Source organism: Trematosphaeria pertusa (assembly GCF_010094035.1).
Source record: "Trematosphaeria pertusa strain CBS 122368 unplaced genomic scaffold BU26scaffold_9, whole genome shotgun sequence".
In the NCBI taxonomy this organism is placed as follows: domain Eukaryota; kingdom Fungi; phylum Ascomycota; class Dothideomycetes; order Pleosporales; family Trematosphaeriaceae; genus Trematosphaeria; species Trematosphaeria pertusa.
The window spans coordinates 1,494,449-1,517,017 of record NW_022987220.1 but is presented as its reverse complement, the minus strand read 5'-3'; the positions used below and the strand labels follow the sequence as shown (position 1 = coordinate 1,517,017).

The window sequence follows — 22,569 nt, the reverse complement described above, 5'->3', positions numbered from 1 at the left end:
TTCTGATATAAAGCCCCACGTCTTCCCGAGAGCCCGCTACCAGCACGAATGTTGGTCTAGTCATGCTATGGGTCGCGTAGAAGCATTCGCAAAGTTCGCGATTTAGCCCGGACTGTGAAGCTGAGTTGAGTCTGATAGCGCACGTGGAAGCGGCCTGATATTGACCACCGGTCTTTGACTGGATCAGCTTCGAGCGTTTGGCCTCAGGTTTGAATCCCCAGTCACGCAGCTTAGAAGCCTTTTCTGGAGGCAGAAATTCAAATAGAGGCGCATTGACGTAGCGAAAGGATTGTCCCCGGACCACGTTATCGCATCCGTACGCTTCGAGAGCCTCCGCCTCGCTAAAGGAGGGTCCCTTCCCCCTTTGACATCCTGGACATGCCTGACTCGTGATGTCTTCTCTGTGGCAGTCGTTGGAGCAAATGAAGCCCCGGCGTATGCAAGTACACCTGCCAGCATGGCAGGAGTGGCCAAACTCATGGCAATTACATGCTATTGGCTCAAGGGAATTCCATGTCGTCTCGACCCAATTGATGTGGTACATACGGGGTGGTTGCCCATCCGAGCCCCTCTTTACAACATGTCGTACCGCGGTCACGTAACCCGGGTATTCCTTTACGCTGATAATACACCGATCGTGGCGAAGTTCCAGCTTCCTTGCAATGAATCTCATCATTTCCACCTTCTCGTCGGTTCCGTGTCTCACGGAACGATTAATCAGATGGCGTATCCATGGGTAACACAGTCCCATCATCGGGGGTATTTTGTCGGCGCTGTTGGCTAAGAGCGCGCGCCCACGTCTGTGACCAAGAGCGATGATGCTTGAAGCGAGGCCTCTTTCTGTATCATTGAGGGCTAGAAAATCTCGGGAGGCGTTGCCGAGGAGCCTGATCCACCCAAACTCCCATTCCAAGCAGGATCTTTCATGAGTCTGTCGTGAAGTCTTTCGACGCTTATATCCATTGGTGACGCACTCGTCCAGTGCTGCAAAAAACTCTGCGGCATGAGCAAAATCGGAAGTAAAAAGGGCGCCCCAGTCCGAGATCATACTACCAAGAACAAGTAGATGAAACTCGCCAATGCTCAACCTAGACGCATCCCGTGTGGTGAAACTGGTAACTTTGACAGGTTCGCCGTAGAACTTGAGGTGGGCCAATGAAAGTGACCAGTACACCCCTTCGTCCTTGTCGGGATCAGGATTTCGAAGACCAATGGTCAACTGACCGCTGCCTTCAACGGCTGGATCGTTAAAGTCGATTGTGGTAATTTTCTCCCCAAGTACGAGAAGATTAGGATACAAATGCCAGGATGCAAGCCCGAGCAAAATGGATCCTTTTGAGATGCTTTCAGACTGTCCACTGAAGAGCTTCTCAAGAGCCTCTAAAGCTGTCTTCCAGGCCTCAGTGACGCGGGCATATGTCGAAACTGAGGAATTACCCTGGTTCACCGGGATGTTGACGTTGTTGATGATGAGCATCAGTTGCTTCTGGCGGCGAATTTGATTATCGTCGGCCACCTGGAGCCAAGCTCTAGTCGAAGCATCCCACTGAGCAAGATCGTTTCTGGAGAGGTCCTCCGATACGGCCAGCCCAAGTTGTACGGAACTATCGTAGAGGCCATCGCTTATCTGCTTCCTTAGCATTCTTCTCCTCTCCTCCACGATCTCGACCCATATTGATGTCGCTTGAGGACCTGACCAGGCTCGAGCAAGCATACAAGCCAGTAGGTGAACAGCAATGGCCGACATTCCAGAGGTCGCCGCGGCCCATACTGACGTTCCATCGACTCCTGCACACTGGGCGAAAACTCCGTGTCGTTGTGGAATGTCTTCATTGGTGCTCCCTTGCGATATTTCCGAAACTCTGGATCCATAGGCCCGGATCAGGTTGGGGCTCTTAGGTGCGGAATTCTCAAAAAGAGCCCCGAGACGCCGAGCCGTCCGATGCACAGAGCCCTCTTCGGCGACTTCCCGTCGTTGTTGCGTGAGTGACAGGCCGAGGCCCGCAAACTCTCGAGGTGGTTCGAGTTTAAGGAGCGAAAAGTCGATATTGAAGTTGACGAGAGCTAAGGTATTCTCGTTCGTGCCGGACACCAAAGAGTTGGATATACGGCTGATGGACATTGCGCGAAGGTCGTCAGAAGCGGGAGAGCTAGCTGCCGCGCTTATTGAACTTGATACAGAGAGGAAATATAGCGGCTCAGGCCATCAGGAAGGGAAGAAGGTTTTCTGAATTCTTAGCTTTAGCGGAGAGGGCTGAGGCTGAGAGATTACGCTGCCTTCCAATTTCGGCTGCACATAGCGTTTATTGGCTGAGATGTTGTCCTGTGTAGCTCTGGCGGGAGCTAGATTCACCGGTGCGGGGTAGACCGCTTCACTTCCAGGAAGGCCAACACACAAGTGCAACGACCTAGATAGATCCGGTGAGAGTATGCGCCAAGAAACTCGTGGCTGTTGGGAGAGAGAGGATGACAAAACAGCTAAGGAAGAGTGGTAGCAAGAAGGAATTTTCGAGCGGCATCGACTTGCTTTCTTATCAACATCAATTCCATCGAATACCCTTCAACCAGCCGATGTTGCATATTTTTGGAGACCATGGCGACGCTGCTGTTAGTTGTACTGCTTCTGTTTGGTGTTACTCCCGCCCAGAAATTGGGGTTTAACCACGATCTCCTCCTCAACCTTTCCCACCTCTGGAGCTTCTTTCACCTTTTCGCCTTGATAATCGGTCTGCCATTCGACTCCTACTGTGGACCCATCCTTATGCTGCCGCCAGGACTGGTCGAGATAACCATTGCCGACCCAGCATCTTCCTTTCTTTCACCGTCGTCGCCGTTGCCTTTTTCACTCAATCGTCCACGCCATGTAGTCACAGTCTACCAATGTCACCGTCATTGGGAACTATCTGAGCTCAAGTTCCCCGTCTCTACGACCATCCGTGCAGCGTATCCGACTGCAACAACTTTGAAACACGTCGCATCTCAAACAATTGATCCTTGCTTAATTTACCCGATTCGTCATGGTCATCGACTGCACCGTCTTCGTGCACCTCAGCTTAAACAGACAGGTTATTGATCTTCACAGTCAGGATCTGTGGGATGATTGCGCATCTTCTCGGCACTCTTCCTCAGGAGGAGCAACCGGAAGGCGTTGCGCAGCACCATCCGCTCACTCCTTTGCACTTCATGCGATCAGCGCCCATTCATGCAAGCCTCAGGCACCAAAATGATGCGACTTTCTCGCTCATGACGCTCTCGATCGATTCCTTCTTTCAATCCGTCATGCGTCTCGATCATTTCGACCCCGTTATCCCATCGGAGGTGGATGCCGGAATCTCGCGCACGCATGAGGTTGCCCTCAGCGACCCACTGTCCTCTTCATGCTTTTGGATTCCAAGGCATGAAGTATCTTGTTCACTCAATCAGCATGCTGATACCAATCTCAATAGTCTTACGAAGCCCTAGGAAGATGCCACCTCAGGTTTCCTTTCAGTGTACAAGCTTCGAGAAGGTACAGCGAAGCTTGCGAAACCCATCTTGAACACTGATATCCAAATCATCGCTCACTGAGCCACTGTTGCTCTGCGTATGTCACATACCGCCCAGAGCTGTTTATGCATAATCGTATAAGACCAACTGAGGGCCCTCGCGGGGACTCGCCCTCCTACCATCCATTTTTTCTTCCCTTCTCATTCACCCTCCCACCCTCCTCGGCCGATGGTGTCGCGCTTTGATCACTCTGACCCACCACGGATGAAAGTGATGAACAACCCGAGTTCAATGCGACCCATGCCTGGGTTCGACTCTCCCGTGGAGGCGGAGCGATGCGCCATGGCGGTGGAGATCATTCGGACGGCCCCGGACCTGAGGAGTGTCAGTTCTCTGCATACTTCCGTTCCGACCCAGGCTTTCGGCTCCCACGCGGGATATGGCCTGCATGATTCTCGAGGCACCTCACAATGTCTCACCGGTAGCATGAGGGCATCGCAATGCTTCTGGATCCTCGCCCCGACAACGCCGTCACTGCCATGGAACTTCCACTCGCCAAGTGTAGCCCGTCTGGGCCTTTCCCAACGCATAATGGTATCTCTTGGAGATTGACTCGGAGTATCTCGTCGCCCAGATGAGCCTAAGTTCCGCATCCAATGTCTCGCCCTCCGACTACGTCCGATCTACTCGCATTCCGTCAATGGGCTCGGCTTTGGGTTCGACGCTCCGGCGGTTACCAGCATGATGAAAGAGATGGCGTCGGTGAGGCTTGCTTCAGCGATGGACTCGTGGGTGGGTAGTATTGGGTCTAATCACGGATGAGAACGAGACCGAAGTGCATACTCATTGCTTCGTTTGTATCCGCTGGGCAAGAGAGCCTGTTCGCCTTTGATCTGGCGAGGGAGTCGTTTGGAAGGTGGAACCCCGCCCTGTGGATACGGTAAGTGCCGCCCACCAGGCGCATTCTGTTCTGAACGCTCTTCTGATAATGCGCAAACATGACGTACCGAGATTCTTGCTGGTAGGAAGGCTTCTTGCTTGAACTCTTGCGGTATTTCTCCCTCCCGGCCTGGTCCACTACGAACTCATCGCCCGCTTTCGAAGGCGAGTCCTTGGTTTGTGGTACCATTAGACACACGACGACCCATTGCGGTGCTCCATTAGGGCAACGCATGAGGGGCTCAAGGAGGAGGTGTGAGAACGTCCGATGGCGCCTCCAACGCGAACGCTGAGATGAGGAGTCTATGAGCTGGCGCGACGAGCCTCGGGCGTCCAGCGGACCTCCCTCACGGCCGCTAATGCTGACAGTGCTCCCCTATACCAAGGGTGTCGGACTGCGCCCTCCATACGGCTATATCATATCCACTCACAAACAAGGAGGCCTCTGTCTATAGCAGCGACACGCTACTCTAGTGGAGGGAGAACCCGAATAGCCACCGCCATCCTCGATGTCCAGTCAATCTTTCGCGACGGGCGCTTCTGCAGGCTTCGGTTGCAGCATCCTGTCTATAGCAGAAGCACCACATGCATAGCAAAGCCGACAAGACCCGGTCAGCGGCTTCACTATCGCCTCAACTACCAGGAGGCGCTCATTCGGACGGCCTTCGTGACCGGAACCCCTTGTCTATGAAGTGGCAATATCGAGTGCTCCTGAATGCTAGCGGGCCTGCCGGCCCACCTCCGGGCAGAGAGGTCGCCATTCGTGCTGTCTCGCCCCCTCAGTCTCCACTGCAGGGTCCCCTTGAAGGGGGAGTTGACTGTGACAAAACGCACCTCTTAGCGCGTTTGCTGCAATTGAGGATCTCCGAAGCGCAAAGGGAGCGGCAACGGCTCTGCAGCTCACCATGTACCGCACTCCAAGTAGTTGCCTCGGCCGGCCCTTGATCCACCCGCTCGCCTTCGCGTCCGCACGCTCGACCGCCTTCACGAGCATCCCGGCCATCCACGCGCTAGTTAGCGACAACCCCAGCCCCCCATCAAGTGAGCTCTCAGACTTGTGTATGCCACGCAACCTCGTGCGCATAACCTCAGTCCACCGACAAGGCTCTGTCGCCTCGCGACTCGGCCATGGCTCAACACTGTCGTACCAGGATGCACACACTCAGTCCACATACCAAGGGGCATGTCGCATCGCCACGTCCGTTCGTGTCCTTGCTGGGGACTGGGAAATGAGCCACCTTGATGCTATCAAATGGTGCTGCGAATTTGGACACTTGGGCACAGGGTCTACGTTTTCCAAAAGGCAGGCGCTCTGGGAGACGTATTCGTCCTCCCTCCGGCTCTGAGCCCTTGAAGCCCCCGGCTTTGGCCCAGTGCTCCAATTTGCATCGCCCCTTGAAGATGGAGAGCAGGCTTTATTCCTCGAGGTCCACGTCTGCGATCGTTGCAGCAGTTATTCATGGAGGCATGTCGATTGAGAGAGAGGATGAAGTGCGGCACTTCCGTATGCACGATGCTGCCTGGAAGAGTTAATTCAAGGGCCACTGTGTATCGTCGTCACCTTCTTTACCGTCGAACTCGCGATCCGGGTCACACAGGTCTGGGAGCCATCGATCGTGACCTCTCTGCAGTCGACACTGATATAGCATCCGAGCCAACCTGGAATATCTATATATCAGTGCGCCAGTTAATGCGACTATGGTATATCTCATGTATAAATCAGATTTTCGTCACAACCTTCACCGGAACCGACGTGAGCTGTACCCGATGTCAACGATACAAATCATCGTCTTCGACTGTGGGTACACTGGAGACACGATTACTTCTTTACTGGCATTTCGTCTTCCTGTTCCTGCTTCCATATGACGGCCCTGCGAGTCATACACCATCGACCAGCAACTGCATGGGAGTTCTCCTTTTCACTCCGTAGCGGACATTTTTCACTCATCTGAAGTTTCGTTTCCCGATCAATCGCTCTGCATATCATTTATCCAACGCATAACCACGCTACTGCCGGTACGCCGGTACCTCGCTCTCCCAACCTCCTCAATCCCCCGCATCATCCTTTTTCGAAAATCTCTCCAAATCAGTTTTCCATTCGCACTCATTCCCATCCGCACCTCCAAAGACGGCCCCCGGAGCGCCTAGCGCCGGATTGCTGCATTCGACGCCCACGCATCCCAAAGCGGAAGCCTATATCAGCGTCGCATATAGCCTGAAATGCAGCCTCACATGACCGCGAAAACGACGCAAAATGGCTCCCTGCCATTGGCTCTGTTCCACGCAGTCGCATTTTCGAAGCCCAGCCAATGAAAATTTTGCAACGGGCTTTCGCCCCCGGCGTTGGTCTCGCACCGAAGCATCAGGAGGAACTCGTGATGTCACTACTGCGAGCTTCGGGCGACTTTTGCGGTGTGCGGATACCGGCACGTCGAAGCTACTGCGATAGACGCTCTCTTCCTCGTTCCCGGTTCGCGGTGCGAGGCTTTTCTCTCCGAGCACTGAGCTCTGCGCTTTGATGAGGGCCGGCTGGTGAGGTCGGAGGTTTACAGAACAGGGCCACTGCGCGCCCGCATTGGGCGAGTACGTACCTACGCGGTCGTGAGATTGTTGCTGTAAGGGTGCCTGTGCTTCTGAGCCTGCAGACGGCGAATGTCCTGTGCTTGCTTGCTGCAGCTGCATTCCTTCGTGCGGGCGGCCGCAGATGCGGTCAGACTCGCATGGGTACTTTGATGGCGGTATGCAGCCTATTGTGCTAACTGCGCCCCGGGTACATGTCGAGTGCGTCAATTTGCTTTCCGAATTGGAGGGCCGTGGGCGAATGTTGGTGGTGGTGGTGGTGGCCGTGTTGCGAGAATTAAGGAGTGCATACAGCTGCTCGTGCAGGTAGGACTTCATGGTTCTAGAAAAAGATCTGTTTCGATGGACATGAGTACGGTTGGGGTGATCCAGGAACACGCATGCCGAAGGAGCAGGCAAGCGCAGGCGACTTCAACACGAGGTGGTGGTGAGGGGGGACGGATGGCGTTATGGGAGCGGGATATGGTGCTAAGATTTTCATATGCTGATCTTGTTATAGCGACACGTTTTTCTGCAGTGTCCGTCACTCCGTTACTGTACCCTTCCTGCGATGTGCGGAAACAAAGTTTGTACCGTAGTTGGTGACTTGTCTCGCGGGTACACGTGGAGTGATTGTCGCTGCGATCCGGGATTTGGGATCTAGGGTGTGGAAATCGTGAAGTGGAAGGAATGAGGGGGCGGCGAAAGTCGTTGGTGGAGCTGGAATGTGGGTACGGTACTGCGGCGCGAGCGAGCGGATGTAGGAGCGTTTGGCTAGCGTTGACCGGCGTGAAAGTCTACTGCAATAGCTGACTGAGGTACATACTGTGAACATACCTAGGTACATACATTCGCATCTACAGTGGACTCTAGCGTCCGAATCTGGAAGTCGTCTCTGATGTAGTCACGATATCCAACTCCGCGACTGACAACCACAGCGGAACCAAGAGGGCATGTTTGAGGCAAGGACGTCAAATTCATTCGGCGACTTCCATACCCTCTCACCACCCTCAATTTATCCATCCCGCCTCTTGCAGCATCGCCATAAACCTTACAATATGCCTCCCGCACACACATACACCCCAGCACGCCAGAACCACAGTTCACTCGTTTCCACTATATGAAACCTATCTATTCGTCTCATTTGCCACCACCCAATCCTGACGTCTGGGTCGACTTTCGCAAGAAAACGTGGGCGAGGCGAAAATGTCTCGCCGAAGGAAAACGTGGGTGCGGGAGGGGTTCCAGTTCGCCACTGCCACATGGCCAACGGGGATGCATGGACGAAGGGAGAGTTTCTGGATGGAGGCAGCGGGAGCTGATGATCTTGTTTCACGGTGCCGGTCTCCGGTGATCTGGGGCGGAGTACTCCTCCGTTCCTTTTCTTCAAGGGTCTCGACAAGAGTACACACGATAGCCGTATACGGAAAGAGGGGTGGAAAGGGAAGGGAAGGGGATGCAGGGGAAGAGCCAATACAACCCACGAACGGTGAGTGCGCCTACAACCCGGGTGGCGGAACAGCACGGCACAGCGCACTCATCCACTAACTTCTCCCTCCCTTCCCTCGCGTATATGCCGACGCTGCTCGCAAACCAACTCACTTCGCTGCTTTTGCGCGCTACACGAACCAGGCGCGGAGGGGAAACGAAGCCAGTCGCGTTCTCTCTCCGCACGCGCCGCTCTCGCACCCGACGCGCGCGTGCTGGCCAAGGGGCCCCGCTCCATGGCCACATTCGATATTAAGAACCGGGATAGGGCTGGTACACGAGCCTGGCGAGGGCGAGCGACAGCGGATGGGACGAGGGTAAGCAAATACTTCGGTACCATAGATTGGGAAAGAGAGCTAGCCTGTGTGTGCTGGACTGGACTGGGCAGGAGGACAGGACTGGGGCGGGCAAGGCGGAAGTGGATGCGGATGCCGACTGGACGCCAGCTTGACGTGTCTCGCTCTGACCGGAAGTCGGCTCGCTCACTGGCTGTCGCCCACGAGTCCCAGGCGATGATGGGGGAAGGCGCGCCCACTTTCACCGCGCTGCGCGCTCTCGTCGCGCCCGCTTCCGCTATCGATACATCTCCCCGCTGCGCTGACTGACCTTGCATCCCGCCTGTGCATCTCTCTGCTTCGCGCGAGGCTCGCCGAGCGTGCGCGTGTGCGGCGAGCCAGGCCCAACTCGGGTATTATAGAAAGGATGATAATAGCAGCGGCGCCGCTATATTGAACGGCACTGGCCAACGATAAGATCTGAGCCACTTCGCAAGCAAGCCAGCCAGCAGCCGAGCCCCGACCTTGCGCTCCATAATGGAAGCGTCATAACATAACGCGGGAAGCCACATCCATAGGTAGAATCTGGAAGCTTCTTCGGTGGAATGTGGGGGAATTTTAGAAACACAAGGGTAATTCCGACATCAGTTCGACATTGAAGAAAAATAACGAGCATGAAAATTCGGGGGCGATGGAAAGGAGAGAGTTCGGAAATTAAATAAATGAATAGAGAACCTCAGTGGCGGCGATTGTCCAAATGGCGACTCTGCACACGTCCTGCTCCTTCAGCAAAGGAGCGTCGTCCTCCGAAAGCGCATCAAGCGCCCCGTGTGCTGACAGCCCTCGCACGACTGGTACCGAAAACACTCCAAGGCAACAGCGCATGCTACAGTACCATGTGAGCGTCTCGTCGTCGCTGATGTGGAGGCGAGTTTGGGGGTTGTGTGGTTCGCGAAGGACGCGAGCATCGCGAACCGGTCCCTGCCAAGCCTGTGAACGGTGTCAGCCCTCGCGGCGCGCGTGATGTATCGCACCTGATGTCGCCTGCCAATACAGCGAGCACGGAGCGGCCGGGTAGAGGGCGTGTGTGCCCGCGGTGGTGAGATGCGGGAGTGGAAAGGGAGTTTGAAGATTTGAAGTGCTGTGAATGCGCGGGACGCCTCAGGCGTGCTCAGGACACTCGCGGGCGCTTCGCAAAACCACATCGACGGAATGGCTATTGCGCGACGGCCTCGGTTCCGGCAATAAGGGTAGAAGCAAAGGCAAAAAAAAAGATTCCTCAAACCTGGTTCTAAGGCAAGACAGTCTTAAGACAGGAGCGACGGTTTCAGATCTCTGTGGAGCGCAGGCAGCGTGTCTGAGGGAGTCTGTGCGCTCAGCGGGACAACGAACAACATGCGAACCACCATCCGTTCTTCTCTTCTCGAAGACACGTCTTAGGAACACAAATTATGATAATTGCACGTCTTATGCGGAGACGATGAGTGTATTACAATCGAAATATAGATCTAAAAGGGTTTCAAATGAAGATATGCGAACCGTTGCGATTGCCAAGAAAGGAACCGCGGGAAAGGAGATGGGTTTGTAACGAATGTGATGTGCAATGCGCGCGGGGCCTACGCGGCCTCCAAATGCGTTTCTGAAGGGAGAAAAGGGAAAAGGAGACTATTTCATGTAATAGGAAAAGAGAAAAATGCATGAAAACAAAAAGATGAAGTACAGCTGAGACCACCTCAATGTGCGCACGAGTCGTTGAAAGTAGACAGATAGAACGAAAATAGATGGGAATGACGAAACACTTGCCGACCAAAAGAGGTCACTTCCCAGGGTATCTATCCTCCTTTTTTTCAACGATCAATTTGACATTCCGAAACATAGGAAATGCAAGATGCCAGCTGCATTCTTGTCGCTTGCTGCTGCTGCTCCGTCCGTTCTATCCTTCAATCCCGGCCCGCTGTCTTCCACGTAAGAAAGACGAATGTTTGTTAATGCTCCTGCCCAGATGCCCCATCCCCAATGGCTCCAAAGTGATCCCGAAACCCCGCGTAAGCTGCTCCCAACGCCGCCCGCTATGCTTTGTCGAAACCGACCCCGAATGGTGTGCTCGAAACGTGTTGGGCGCTCCGCTCCTGGACGAAGAGAATGGGCCTAGGATGCGGATATCGCCAAGCGAATGTGTTGAAGCGTATACCGTGGAAATTCGTTGTACGTCGTGAAGTAAGAGGCGCGATTACAATGTTATTCTCCCTAGTAAATAGAACCGAAAATGTACGCGGGAAAGCGTGTAGTGTGTAGATCGTGACCAGCACAACCCGTCAGATCCCAAACTCCAGCCCATTAGAACTTAAAATTACCACGCATGAAGACCTTCGAACTGTTCGGCGAGTCATTGAAAGGACGGATTCGGATCGCTTGACTGGAATGACGGTCCTGGATCGCTCGAGCCGGCTGTCATTTGCGCTTGCGTGTACCCGCTCTGCTCCTCTTCCTCGCCCTCTTGGTCCAGTTCTTGCGCCTTGTCTCTGCATGCGGCCGGAGAAAAGCCGCTCCCAACTTTTGAGGCAATGATGCGCCAACGATCGTTCTCGTACTCCTGCATGGCGTTGCGAAGCTTTTGGACCTGTTCGGCCCCCATTCGGTTAGCACCTCCGAGGTTGTGGCCGCACGACTCGACGTCTTGCGTTTCAGATAGTAGCACTCACCATTTCGTCTGTCCAAACCGTCGTCTTTGCCTTGAGCTTCGTGCAATAGCGAACCTGTAGAGTACCGGAGCTGCGACCGGGGAAAAAGTCGGCGATCTGCTTCCACGCGAGGTTCTTCTTCTCCTTGAGGTCGATGAGTAGTTGGTCGTCTTCGGGCGTGAACTTGAGCTTGGGGCCGCGTGGTCGCGGAGCTGGCGCGGGCATTCCCTCCTGACCGACGACGTTGGGCGGACCATGGGCCTGGACGGGGGAGGAGGGGCCGCCTTCCATGTGTAGTCGCTTAGCAGGACGTTGGTTGGGGAGGTGGTGGTGATGTTGCTGAGGGAGGTGCGGTTGCGGGGTCGCGGGCGGTGGATATGGTTGCAAAGGATATCCCTGTGAAGGTCCGACTTGCGCGGGTCCTGGTACCTGGCCGTAGGCGTCCTGTTGCTGCGCCAGAGGATTTGGAAGGTCTAGCTGCTGGAGATGCTGCTCCTCGGGACGACTGCGCTTGAGACTGCCCTGTTGTGGGGTCTGGGCATAGCCCACGTCGTAGGGCGATTGCGACGGGTGGGACATGGAGGGATGGCGTAAGAGGTGCGGATGCGACTGATGTAACGACGGATGTGCCTCGATATCTGTGTATGGGGGATGGGCGGCGCCAGCATGTTGAAGCGTTTGAGAAGGGTGTGGCTGCAGGAAGGGGTGGTGGTAGCCCGGAGGCAGGCCGCCATAAGGATGATGGAGGACATTGTGTGGATGTTCGACGTTTGATGTCGGAATGTGATGTTCTTCGCCGGAATCGCCTGGGACGCTGTAGTCGAGGAAACCGCCTCGAGAGGGACTCGCCAGCGTTGCGAATATGCATGGAGACTACCAGAGCTAGCTTGCTCTGGCAGGCCGCCGCAGTGAGCCCTGAACCAGAAAGGATGCCCAGTTTGAGGTGCGTGGCCGACTCGAGGAGAATGTGTCGCACGTGTTTGGGATTGCTCGTGTTTTGTTATATTGACAAATGTTGCAGCAAGAAAGGCCTGGAGGGACGCGCCATCAGCCAGAAGAATCTTATCGGCCGCGGGTTAAGCTTGGGATGTTCGGATATAGCCTTTTCGAAAACCAGACTGGGAGGTACTCGATGGGAGCGCGTTGCATTATAAGATGTTGTTCGCGCAAGATAGGGATGGAAGCATTGAAAAATTTCGGGCACTATGTCCCTTCAAAAGCCCGGTCCTGTGCAATTGCCACACGGACTTCTGTGTCCAAGCACCAGAGGCGATGGGCCTTCCCACGAGACGGGCTTTGTTCCTGAAGGGTAGGGAATTAGCTGAGTAGGGCAAGCCCAGGGACGAATTCTACGTCAAGCATAATGCGGTGATCATGACCGGGGAGGGGTGCCAGGACAAGATCTCGAGGGTAATCGCAGGTCATTTGCGCACGTCGCAATGCCGCTGGCTCGTGTCGTGAGTGGCTGACGGCGCAAAATGAGGGCCGCAGTGAGGTACTTTGCCTGCACTCCCGGGGGGGTTCCAATCGACAGCGGGCGGCGGGGCGGTGGTCCATGCCACCGTGGCCCTATTTCTAGAATGCCCACAGAAGATCTCCAGCGCCGTTACAGCTTCTGCAGGCGCGATCCCGGTGCAGAGAGCTCCAAGCGTGGTGGCCAGGAGCAGGCGCATGAAGAGCGCTCCGAACAGGCTAGGCGGGCGCGGCGAGAGTGCAGGGGAGGCGATGGGCAGTTCCCAAAGCGGCGCCGCCACCTGCTCGACACCTGAGCGCCAGATTTGATGAGACAGCAGGATGAGCAGAGCGGCGGAGCCAGGGCCACGGACGGAACAGCGGGGGTTCATGCTGGGAGCAGCGCATCGCAGCGGCTTGAGCGGAAGCTGAGAGACGGGCTCATGGCGCCTTATGGCATGGCACGCCATGAAGCCGGCGGGGGCATTGGCAATGCCTGGAAGACGCTGGCCCGCGGCAGGCCGTTATGGGCCCTCATGCTGCCCTGCTGCAGTGGTTCTCGGGTCAGGCAGAGAAATGCCGGCACTGGAAGCGGTCTTGCCGGCCGTAGCACCCGCCTGAAAGCCGTGAGCGGCGGCTGCCAGCCAGGCCATGTTCGCGGTTCTGTGACGCATGGGCATGGATGGGCTCAGATTGGCCCGTCAGCTCATGCAAAAGCGGTTTCAAGAGCTCTTAAGAGAGTACCTGGCCTATATGCGGCTGGCTATCCCCGCCCGGAGGGCCCAGCGTCAGGATCGCCCAGCCACAGGAATGTTCCGAGGACGGGCAATATGACGCACGAGAGGGCACTGCAGGCGTGCGGACGTACGGAGGGATGCGTGCATGCTGCGGTGGCGATGGGGGTGCGCGCAGCGGAGAATATTGGACGTTCTACATGAGACACCGCGCGGTGGATGAGAAGGGCGCGCTGGTGTTCGTTGGGCGGGGGTGGCATCTGGGCGGAAGCGAGATGGCGAAGGTGGCGGTGACGGGCTTGCTGAGCTAACGCGGGAGAACACCTGCAGCGGCCGATAGCAGGCAGGGCGAGCAGAAGCACACTCAAAGCACGAAATGAATGAATGCCACCTCACGCTGCAGGCGCGCCACGCAGGAACGCAGTCGTTCGCCGACCGCTTGCATGCGCCGGGGCTGCATCCAGATGAGCAGCGACGTCGTGCCCTCCCCCAAGACTCACCACCCAGGGTACGTGGCGCACGTGATCCAGCGCGACCAGGCGACGTTCAGGGGGCCCCCTACCAGTTGACCGTCGTCATTTCATATCGCGGCGCTGTCGTCGTGATACCTGCTCAAGCCTCGTAGATACGCATTGCCAACTCGCACGTCCTCGACCACCTGCTCTATTAGCCATTTAGGCTGTAGCACGCGCGCACACCCACAGGCCTGCCTGGACGTGAGATGGAGGTCACTCGCCGTTTGTCATCGGAGACGCTCTCTATTCGAGTCACGCTTCGCAATTCGACCTGCCCATTGCCCACGCGCCCACTAGCTGGCGTGGCAGATACATACGGCCGTCGCGCCGCTTCAGGTAAAGACGATGGAGCTGGAGTCTGCCCGCCGCGCTCTCGCGCGCTGCTTTCTGCTTTCGACGCGGTGACTCCAAGCCGTAGTTGGCGCGCCTTCCTCCAGCTCGTCGTTCACACTCTGCTCGCCCAGCCAGCACAAGCCCCATCGGCTCGGTTCGGTAGCGCCGCCGCGATGTCCCAGTCCGTTCCCAAAGCTTCATCATTACGCGAGGTCCCTTGCGACCAGATCTCAGCATCGACTCCGCTACTGATGGCGCGAGCGCGAGCGCGGGATGTGGTCCTGTCAACGGCGTCCCGAATGCGTCGCTAGGTATCGCCACACAACGGCAGGCTGCAGGTGCCACCGGCGGCGATGGGGGTGATCGGCGAACGACCAGTACGAGGGAGGAAAAGCAATGTTTCTGGTGGAGTCGACGTTGAAACGGATCCGTAAACTGCAGCAAAGCCCCGAAACAAACGCCAGATCGTGAAACGAGAGACTTATTAGGATCCGACCAATGACCGCCATGACCCGCCCCAGAATCCGGGAAGCTGTCCGCATCCCTCGAGAGGCCGGATTCGCCACGGTGAGGCGGTCAGGTCTCGCTATATCAAGCATGTGGTTATTACGCCCAGATAAACCTCCCTCGACCGAAGGCCAAGCCCATGGAAAGAAGATATAAAAGAAGAGCAATTAAAGAGGAGAGACGAAAGCGACGAAGGTGTGACCGACATGACCAGGCATTTTGACCCAAAAGAAGAACCGCATATGCCTCGTATACTCCATCGCCGGGACCCATGGCCGAAGACTCCAAGAAAGACGAGCGGCTGCCGACAGAAGCTCTGCACATGCAATGCTCTATGGAGAAAAGGAACCAAGAGAGCTGGTATCATAAAGTAAGCCCAACGCGCTAAACCCGGAAAGATGCAGACTGTGTTCGTGAACGGCATCAAGTACTCAATACTTCCCACCGAAGTGTTCCTTCGCGTACTGTTCGCATGCCTGCTACCCGTCAGCTGGAATACCATCGACGAAGGGAGGAGACACAGAAACACAGGAGGTTCCTACTTTTGCAGGTTTGCCGACTTTCTGTCCGATGACCTTCCATTTGTTCTGCTCGTACTCCTTGATCGCGGCAAGCAGCGCAGCGCTCTGTTTCTTTTCGTCAGCGTGTGTACACTGAGAGATGCACCAGATGCTCCAAACTCAGCAGGAGACCCACCTCGTCTTCCCCGAACTCGGCATAGTGCATGTCCTGTTGCGGTCGTGGTCAGCCAACGGGCGGTACAAAACGGCCAACAGCGACGGCGTACCTTGTACCAGTGCTTTTTCACGCTCCCCTCCGTCCGCTGCGGAAATGTCTGCCGTGAACGAAACGCGTCAGCCAACACAGTCTTTGCAATTTTTTATCCCGTTCGGGCAAGATGCGCGTCGAGACTGGTGTTTCATGGATTTGTGTTTCTCTACCTTTGCGATCTCGCTCCAGCTGTTCCCCGCGTCTCTCATCTGCTTGAGCCTCTGCTCCTCCGCCGGGGTCCACGGCGTATTTGTCCGACTCTTCTTTGCCTTGGGCTCCTGGGCGGGCGGCTCGACTTCGGCGGCAGAAGCAGTGGCCGTCGCGCCGCCCGCCGGGGCGCCTGCGCTGGTCGCGGTGCTCGCCATGTGCTCCTGCTGCTGGAGGCTCACAGACTTGCGCTTCCGCGCGTTGCCCGGCGTCGGCGGCTGCGGGGCGTTTGCGAAGGGCTCTTGACCTGACGTGGTGGCGGGCTGGAGCGCGGGCAGATCGCTCGACGCGGCGAACGGCGAGCTCTGCGGCGGATTCGCTGCGAGAGGTGAGGGTTTCAGATTGCGTTTAGAGGCGGGTGAAGAACTGTGAAACACAGGGTACTACGTCAGCGTGCCCAGCGTGAAGGCGTGGAGGCGAGCGAGCTCAGTGCGCAGCGGAAGCGAGGGCGACGCGCTCAAGACGTGAAGACGGGACTCACGACATGGCGGGCGGGCGTTATAACCACAGCGTGAGGGCAGAGGGGCAAGCAGCTTCACTGGAGAGCCTGAGTGCGCCTATGGAGTGAGGTCATGCTCTGGGGCATGGGCAACGCAAATTCAGGACCGCACTCAATGGAGAGGACAGCCAGCGTGAAGGCGGTAGATCATCATGATATCCAAGAAGGCCGATCGCCTGGCCGGGTGCGGACGCTGATCCTGTACATGGGATACAAGAAGGGTCAGGTTCGCAGGGAGCGAGCGAATGGGAGGGCGCGAGGGGGCATGAGTGTGGAGGACGACCGGGATACTCTGGGGAGAAAGCAGCCAAGTGCCGGCGGGGGCAGCCGCCAGAACGGGGAAGAGGCGGTACCGATACGGGGCGGGCGGTGAATGTGCTGCGGGGGAGGAGGTAGAGGTACTTGGGAGGGAGCTGCAGACAAGAAGCGGGGTAATAGCCTCCTCGACGGGCCAGTATGAATTAGGTGGCTTCAAGTTACGGCGACGACGAGACCAGACGTAGAGGCGGGGGAGATGCAGCCAGCGCGTGACGGCCTTCATGCATGAAAGCATGAACTGCAGCGCGACTGATGCAGCCATAGGACGATGCGCGCCAGCCGGTGCAGTCCGCGGCACGCAGTCGTCTGGGCCGGCCGCGCTCGTCCTGTCGCGCAGCGGGCCTTGTGTAGACGATAGCTGGACCGCTCGCCGGCCGCCTGTTCACGCTGGCGGCGGCGGTGGTGGTGAGGAGTGCGGTGTGGTGGTGTCGTTGCTGGACGGCGGGGTAGTAGTAGTAGTAGTGCGTGTGGTGCGTGCGCCCGGTCGGTGCTTCCTGCTCTCGAGCGCGTGCCTTCCGCGGCGTCATCGGTGAGGCAGTCGCGACGCCGACCAGCGCGCTTCCCCAAGCACCCCGCCGTCGCACAAACTCCAACCTCGACCACGTCGCGCGCCGCAGCATCAATCAACGCCCACGAGAGAAACAAGTCCCGCCAATGGCACGCCCGCCGCGGTAGATTGTCTCTAATTAACCCACGCTCTCAGGAAGCCAGAACCAAGCGATCCCTGCCCTTCTCCGCTCGACGGTTGCAGCGGCGGCCGGCCTGCAGCACTGCGAAACGGCCAGCTCACGAGCAGCTGCAGCAGCGCCCGCCGCGAGTGGACGACGTCTCCGCTGGCCGAGGGGCCGTCGAACAGCTCGAGTCCAGCCTTTTGCCGCTCGCTCTCGGGGCGCCCCTCCTCTTAAGAGTCGCTGCCGCCCTGGCCTCCGCTCGTCGCCCGCCGCCAAGACCCGCTCCAGCCACCTGACACAGGGAGCGTGAGAGCCCAAGCCTCAGGCGTTTGAGCGAGCCGCCTGCCGCACACCTCGCACTCACCGCCAGCGCGCCGCCCATGATCCGCCACCGGGCCCGCCTGGAGAAGGCTGCCTTATGCCTTATCGTCATGCCTCACGGGCGGATCGCAGCCCTTCCGAGTGCTGCCGTTTCGACTGTCTCACGACGCCAGCAACACCCCGTCGTACGAGCGGATTTGCGTTTGCGTTGCGCGTCGTTTTCTAGCTTCACTTCGTGCGCAGTTTCGCAGCCCTGGCGCTGCCATTTCTCTCCCGTATTCTCTGTTGCTCATTCTTCTCGTCAAGGCCCGCGCGACTCAGAAACACGAATAACCTTAACGCGCACTGTTCCCTCCCGTGCCTGTCACCGCGTCTTTGCAGTTAGCGCCCGCCGCTGACGGACCTCCGGGTGAGCTTGTTTGCTCCTCCAAACACTGTCAAACGTCTCGCTTCCCCAAAGCTGCAGCACGTCCCGCCCTCTAACACGCCGAGTTTTGAAACTGCCTCTGCTTAACCCCAAAGAGTCCGCCAGATTCATGCAGGTGCCCTCTCGATCAACCGCGTTCCGGGCGTCCAGATCTCGTTCAAACTATCGTCCCATCCCCTTCAGGCTTAGCATGTCTCGTGTCAGGGTTTTTCCAAACATTTTGGCTTCGAACGCCGACGACGACCATGACGACGATCAAAACTTAGCTGCAGGACTGAGGTTTGAAAACGCTGTCAACATCAGGTCCTGCCACTCCAATCAGCCATGCTGTCGTTGTGGCCCGTGAACCCACCTGTTTCGTCTGCCTCTCCAAACTCTATATCTTTCTCGATGCCCCAAGTTTTCCAGGCCTCAACCGCGACTGTTCAATCGGCACCGTCTTTTGTTCTCTTAGCAGCCTTGTAATTACTTTCTTTTACTCCCCACTGGTTGGGCTGCATTACATTCCTTAATTCACATTGCTGAGCAATTACTTTGTGTGGTCCTACACACCCTGTAATACAGTACATTCTTTCACGAGCCAGCCTCGACGACGACCAACGGACATCCTCGGCGGACCACAGTTTGACGATATTCACGAACTATTCACACCATACCACACCACTCTCTAGTATCACTACGCCGCACCAGGCTCTTGCATATCCAGAATTACAATGGCCTACCACCAGCCCCAGGTTCTTTCTCCCCTCGCTGAGATGGACACCTCTGCTCCTTCCAGCCTTCGTGCTCGGAAGATGTCCGCCGGAGGCAACAGGTCCTGGTCCGAAGAAGAGGTACGACTCCATCGACCCAATGAACTGACCATACTCTAACATGCCCCAGGAGAACTACCTCCTCCAGACCCGCATGCAGAAGATGCCGTACAAGCACATTGCGGCCCACCTCAAGAAGACCGAGTTGGCTTGCCGCCTGCACTACCACCAATTGTCGCACGGAAGCCACCGCCGTAAGCGAACCTCCTCCGTCTCCTCGTCGACGTCTTGCAGCTCCGCCGGCCAGTCCCCGGCTTATTCAATGGCAGTGGACCATGATGAGTATTCTCAGTCATCCCGCCATGGCTCGCCTATGAGCTACACCGGCGGCAGCCCGCACGTCAGGCATGCTACGGTCACCAACTCTCCTGGCCGTAACCAGCACAAGATCCTTCTTCCCAAGCCGCGTCCGCTCACTCCCCGGGAGTCCCCTGAACCACACAATGCCCTTCGCATCAACACCGAGGTCGCACATCAGCCCAAGGTCGTCGACACCGACCGCCTTCGTGCTATCTACGAGGCTCGTCGCCAGCAGTTCTGGGCTACTGTCGCTGCTGACTATGGCACTGATGTCTCCCCGGCTCAGCTTGAGGAGATCTGGCGCACCGGTTCCAGCGCCGTCCGTCCTCCGACTCCCGACGCCTCTCCCGACGGTAGCATCATGCACAACCCTATCCTGAAGCCGTCGCCCTTCCCGTACGCCTCCCCGATCAGCAGCGACCCGAGCAAGCACTTCAGCCCCATGAACATCAGCGCCGTGTCTGCTCCGGAACGGATGCCGTATATGCTGCCCATGCCTGTTCCGTCTGCTGGACGCCAACGTGCGGGTACCTGGAGCTCTGCCCCTCGCGATAACGTCCCCATCGCGAGCCTGCTGACCGAGGACAAGAACCCGCGGAACTAGAGGACGCATAGCTTACTTCCAATCTCTATTGCCAATACAACGGAGATACCCGTGTTTTTCTCTCAAATATTTGATCTCTTCTCTGCTATGCTTCAATTTTCTTTCTTACTTTCGTTTACTCCACTTCTACCCCAACTTTATTTATTGTATGCACGTTTATTTGGCTGGCGAATTTGAACTGGTCACAGACGGGCGGTCGCCAATTGGCTTGACCTTGCGATATCGACTTTTCATAACTACAAATGTTCGAGGGAGGCACTTGTACGATACCCGAGCAGTGGAGGAACACGGAGAGCGGTACTACGTGCGCCGTGCATAGAACACTTAGACGCAACGACAAGCGAACAAACGAATATCGATATGGCCGTTGTGTGCCACCCTTGACAACGACATTCCTTTCATTTCGCTTTCTGTTTTGCAAGTTTGGTTTCGGCTGATTGTGACGGGGTCGCAGCCGGGGTCTCTTCGCTTGGCGCGCGGCTCATATTCATGCACTTCCTTGGATCTGCAGCAGCTCCGATCCACCAACCAAGACTTCTGGGACGTCGGATTAAGCTCAACGCTACGAAAACGCTCATCATCCACTGGCTACGCGCGACTTCGGTCCGACGGTGAGTGACCTGTCGACCGCGCTCCCGACAGCAAGTAACCTCAACGCCTACAGATGTCGAAACGGCTCAACGAATTCACCAAAATCCAAACACGTCAAAGTGCAGAAACCTGACAAAACAAGCCAGGAGGTTTTGATGTGCACTCGTGACCTGATGGTCCCTCGCTCCTTCCCCTTGAAGTGTCAACCGAGGCCCGCGATTACCTCTTTCGGCAACCTCAAACGCGACCTCGAGGATGCCTTGGAACATGACTCGTCGCACGTGCGCGCCAAAAAGGGAGACGTGAAACAGGATGTGCATCGCAAGCAGCGTCTATATTTATGCCCTGTCTGTCCTCTCCGCTTCAAAGCAGTGCTGAAGGTGATGTTGAAGCCCGAAGTGGTGCTCGAAAAGCGTTGGCGAATCATCGCCCAACGGGCTAACTTGATTCGGATGATAGTGGAGAAGGGGAGATGTCGAGCCTCACGAGTCAGCATCTCCACTCCTTCCCAACGAAGCCTCAATCAGGCCATCAATCACAGCCTCAGACTCAGCCTCAGTCTAACCGCTCCGCTGCATACCATCGACCTCGTCATCACAGCCGATGGTGCGCGACTGGTGTGACGCCACGTCTTCAGCCCTACCCCCATGCGCTCGCCCTTTCATAAACCAGCTCGTTGATGCCGGTCCGTCGATCAAAGCTTGTTCACACCACAGCGCGCAGGGTAATCCGCCCCTTTATCGTTCCCCTGACGCACATCACGTGGAAGCTTGAGCTGATGCCGAGGTGCAAGTGCGTCGTCGCCTGGACGCGTGCGCATCCTGAAATGATCATGCTACTCTCGGACGACGGAGTGTTCCTGCAGGCATGGCATGGCATAGAAAGCTCACTCAGGTGCCGAAATGAAGCCCTCGGTATTTGGAATCCGGCGACTGTGCGCCGTGACCGGTTTTCCAGCTCGCTTTCCCATGTTACGCAAACAGCTCATTTTACGCACACAGCGCGTAAGATGAGGGATTCATGCTTTATCACGCCCGCATCCTCAGGGGGAGGGCCCTCGTGACCGGTTGTTGGGTCGGTGATCCTTCGGGAGGGGTGCAGGGCTTTCCATGCGTAGTGGGCGAGTGGAAGCAATGCTTGAGGGCTGGGTTGGCGGGAGGAATACGAAGGAGGCGGGTATATGGCAGCTGCAGGGCTGATATGATCGATGGGGGATCTGAGCGTGTGGTCTGTGGGTGGACTTTCCGGTGTCGTAATGTGCGTTCCGTCCTTGCTTGTTGGTGGTTGCGGCGTGGGGCGAGCGGATTGATGCCTGGCTGATTGCCGCTTGGGGCAATGGACGATGCGAGGTGCGGTAGCGAGGTTGCTTCGTTGCCAGCTTATGCCGGCCGGGCAATGGGTAAGCGAGAGATGCGCAACCTCCCGGGGCGGCAGACTGTGCGCTTTCTCTGTCTGCTCGCCGTATGCACGTTGAACTACCGTAGTTACACGTGGCCGTAGTTCCGTGGCCGTAGTTCCATAGTGCCTTGCTTTTTCCCATTCCTTCGTTCCTGTCCGCGTACTCATGACTCGCGCTACTAGCTCGCCCAATGCACGTTGCGCTCGACCACGCGGGTATTCATGACTCGTCTCGTTCGCTCTCCACCAACCAGTCCACCAACAAACCAACAATTAAACAATACCGCCACGCGTTTCCCCTTTCCACACGTCACCTACCTAACCTACTTCCGTTCTGAGCGGATGCGATGGGACACCCCCACGGCGCGTCGTTTCCTCAGCCCTACCCAAATTGCCGTGGCGCACGATTTCCATACGACGGGCGGCTTATGCTGATCCCGAACAGAACGCGTTCTGTTCTGGAAGCGAGATGAACTGCGTCATTGTTTGGTCGAGTAGAACGATCGGTGTCTCCGGGCGCATGCATTGTGTTGTGGGTGGCGCGATCGAGTGTGGATTTGTGATGGATTTGTAATAGGTGTGGAATAGGTTTACTTCATTTGGAATGGTCGACGAGTTGCGCCATCTTCCTTGGTCTTATGGGGGGATCTTTGGGACGGGAGGGGGGTAGGGTGCAGGATG

The 22,569-nt window shown here is 56.7% G+C and overlaps 10 protein-coding genes across 10 annotated transcripts; 5 read left to right on the top strand and 5 right to left on the bottom strand.

The window, feature by feature from the left end:
* Positions 1-1,033: 1,033 nt before the first annotated feature.
* On the bottom strand, positions 1,034-2,122 carry BU26DRAFT_400991 (uncharacterized protein; the record flags this gene model as incomplete). The annotated part of the gene is made up of 1 exon (XM_033822802.1): positions 1,034-2,122. A coding segment is annotated over one exon (1,089 nt), but the record flags the coding sequence as incomplete, so codon positions are not given.
* A 228-nt stretch (positions 2,123-2,350) lies between these two features.
* BU26DRAFT_350347 (uncharacterized protein) lies at positions 2,351-3,198 on the top strand. The gene has a single exon (XM_033822450.1). The coding sequence runs from the start codon at positions 2,594-2,596 to the stop codon at positions 3,071-3,073; it is 480 nt and encodes a 159-aa protein (XP_033682600.1). The 5' UTR covers positions 2,351-2,593; the 3' UTR covers positions 3,074-3,198.
* A 2,132-nt stretch (positions 3,199-5,330) lies between these two features.
* BU26DRAFT_566548 (uncharacterized protein) lies at positions 5,331-5,771 on the top strand (the record flags this gene model as incomplete). Its single annotated transcript, XM_033833542.1, has 1 exon — positions 5,331-5,771. The coding sequence occupies one exon, from the start codon at positions 5,331-5,333 to the stop codon at positions 5,769-5,771; it is 441 nt and encodes a 146-aa protein (XP_033682599.1).
* Positions 5,772-6,388: 617 nt separating this feature from the next.
* On the bottom strand, positions 6,389-7,716 carry BU26DRAFT_350334 (uncharacterized protein). Its single transcript, XM_033822449.1, has one exon. The coding sequence runs from the start codon at positions 7,321-7,323 to the stop codon at positions 6,619-6,621; it is 705 nt and encodes a 234-aa protein (XP_033682598.1). The 5' UTR covers positions 7,324-7,716; the 3' UTR covers positions 6,389-6,618.
* A 277-nt stretch (positions 7,717-7,993) lies between these two features.
* BU26DRAFT_552275 (uncharacterized protein) lies at positions 7,994-9,077 on the top strand (the record flags this gene model as incomplete). The annotated part of the gene is made up of 2 exons (XM_033832147.1): positions 7,994-8,473; positions 8,617-9,077. Exons 1-2 carry the CDS (start codon positions 8,191-8,193, stop codon positions 9,075-9,077), a joined length of 744 nt encoding a protein of 247 aa, XP_033682597.1. The 5' UTR covers positions 7,994-8,190.
* A 1,971-nt stretch (positions 9,078-11,048) lies between these two features.
* BU26DRAFT_350208 (uncharacterized protein) lies at positions 11,049-12,223 on the bottom strand. The gene is made up of 2 exons (XM_033822448.1): positions 11,450-12,223; positions 11,049-11,367 (listed from the first exon to the last, which is right to left on the bottom strand). The coding sequence occupies exons 1-2, from the start codon at positions 12,005-12,007 to the stop codon at positions 11,134-11,136; spliced, it is 792 nt and encodes a 263-aa protein (XP_033682596.1). The 5' UTR covers positions 12,008-12,223; the 3' UTR covers positions 11,049-11,133.
* A 986-nt stretch (positions 12,224-13,209) lies between these two features.
* On the top strand, positions 13,210-15,246 carry BU26DRAFT_597573 (uncharacterized protein; the record flags this gene model as incomplete). Its single annotated transcript, XM_033835005.1, has 4 exons — positions 13,210-13,782; positions 14,018-14,122; positions 14,300-14,643; positions 14,697-15,246. 4 exons carry the CDS (start codon positions 13,210-13,212, stop codon positions 14,881-14,883), a joined length of 1,209 nt encoding a protein of 402 aa, XP_033682595.1. The 3' UTR covers positions 14,884-15,246.
* BU26DRAFT_350203 (uncharacterized protein) lies at positions 15,087-16,704 on the bottom strand. Its single transcript, XM_033822447.1, has 7 exons — positions 16,559-16,704; positions 16,429-16,504; positions 15,911-16,313; positions 15,757-15,804; positions 15,666-15,698; positions 15,512-15,595; positions 15,087-15,445 (listed from the first exon to the last, which is right to left on the bottom strand). Exons 2-7 carry the CDS (start codon positions 16,431-16,433, stop codon positions 15,401-15,403), a joined length of 618 nt encoding a protein of 205 aa, XP_033682594.1. The 5' UTR covers positions 16,434-16,504; positions 16,559-16,704; the 3' UTR covers positions 15,087-15,400.
* A 2,192-nt stretch (positions 16,705-18,896) lies between these two features.
* Positions 18,897-19,899, top strand: BU26DRAFT_430426 (uncharacterized protein; the record flags this gene model as incomplete). Its single annotated transcript, XM_033823881.1, has 2 exons — positions 18,897-19,016; positions 19,084-19,899. 2 exons carry the CDS (start codon positions 18,897-18,899, stop codon positions 19,897-19,899), a joined length of 936 nt encoding a protein of 311 aa, XP_033682593.1.
* A 1,416-nt stretch (positions 19,900-21,315) lies between these two features.
* Positions 21,316-22,269, bottom strand: BU26DRAFT_350193 (uncharacterized protein). Its single transcript, XM_033822446.1, has one exon. It carries the CDS (start codon positions 22,054-22,056, stop codon positions 21,475-21,477), a length of 582 nt encoding a protein of 193 aa, XP_033682592.1. The 5' UTR covers positions 22,057-22,269; the 3' UTR covers positions 21,316-21,474.
* Positions 22,270-22,569: the final 300 nt, after the last annotated feature.

Bases quoted from the DNA above. Each gene is read 5' to 3' on its own strand.
- BU26DRAFT_350347 (XM_033822450.1), top strand. From the start codon at position 2,594: ATGGCGACGCTGCTGTTAGTTGTACTGCTTCTGTTTGGTGTTACTCCC.
- BU26DRAFT_350334 (XM_033822449.1), bottom strand. From the start codon at position 7,323: ATGAAGTCCTACCTGCACGAGCAGCTGTATGCACTCCTTAATTCTCGC.
- BU26DRAFT_350208 (XM_033822448.1), bottom strand. From the start codon at position 12,007: ATGTCCCACCCGTCGCAATCGCCCTACGACGTGGGCTATGCCCAGACC. The intron at 11,368-11,449 runs GTGAGTGCTACT...GGGGCCGAACAG, and splicing joins CGGTTTGGACAGACGAAATG to GTCCAAAAGCTTCGCAACGC.
- BU26DRAFT_350203 (XM_033822447.1), bottom strand. The intron at 15,805-15,910 runs GTAGAGAAACAC...CGTTCACGGCAG, and splicing joins GCTGGAGCGAGATCGCAAAG to ACATTTCCGCAGCGGACGGA. The intron at 15,596-15,665 runs GTGGGTCTCCTG...GAAAAGAAACAG, and splicing joins CCGAGTTCGGGGAAGACGAG to AGCGCTGCGCTGCTTGCCGC.
- BU26DRAFT_350193 (XM_033822446.1), bottom strand. From the start codon at position 22,056: ATGAGTACGCGGACAGGAACGAAGGAATGGGAAAAAGCAAGGCACTAT.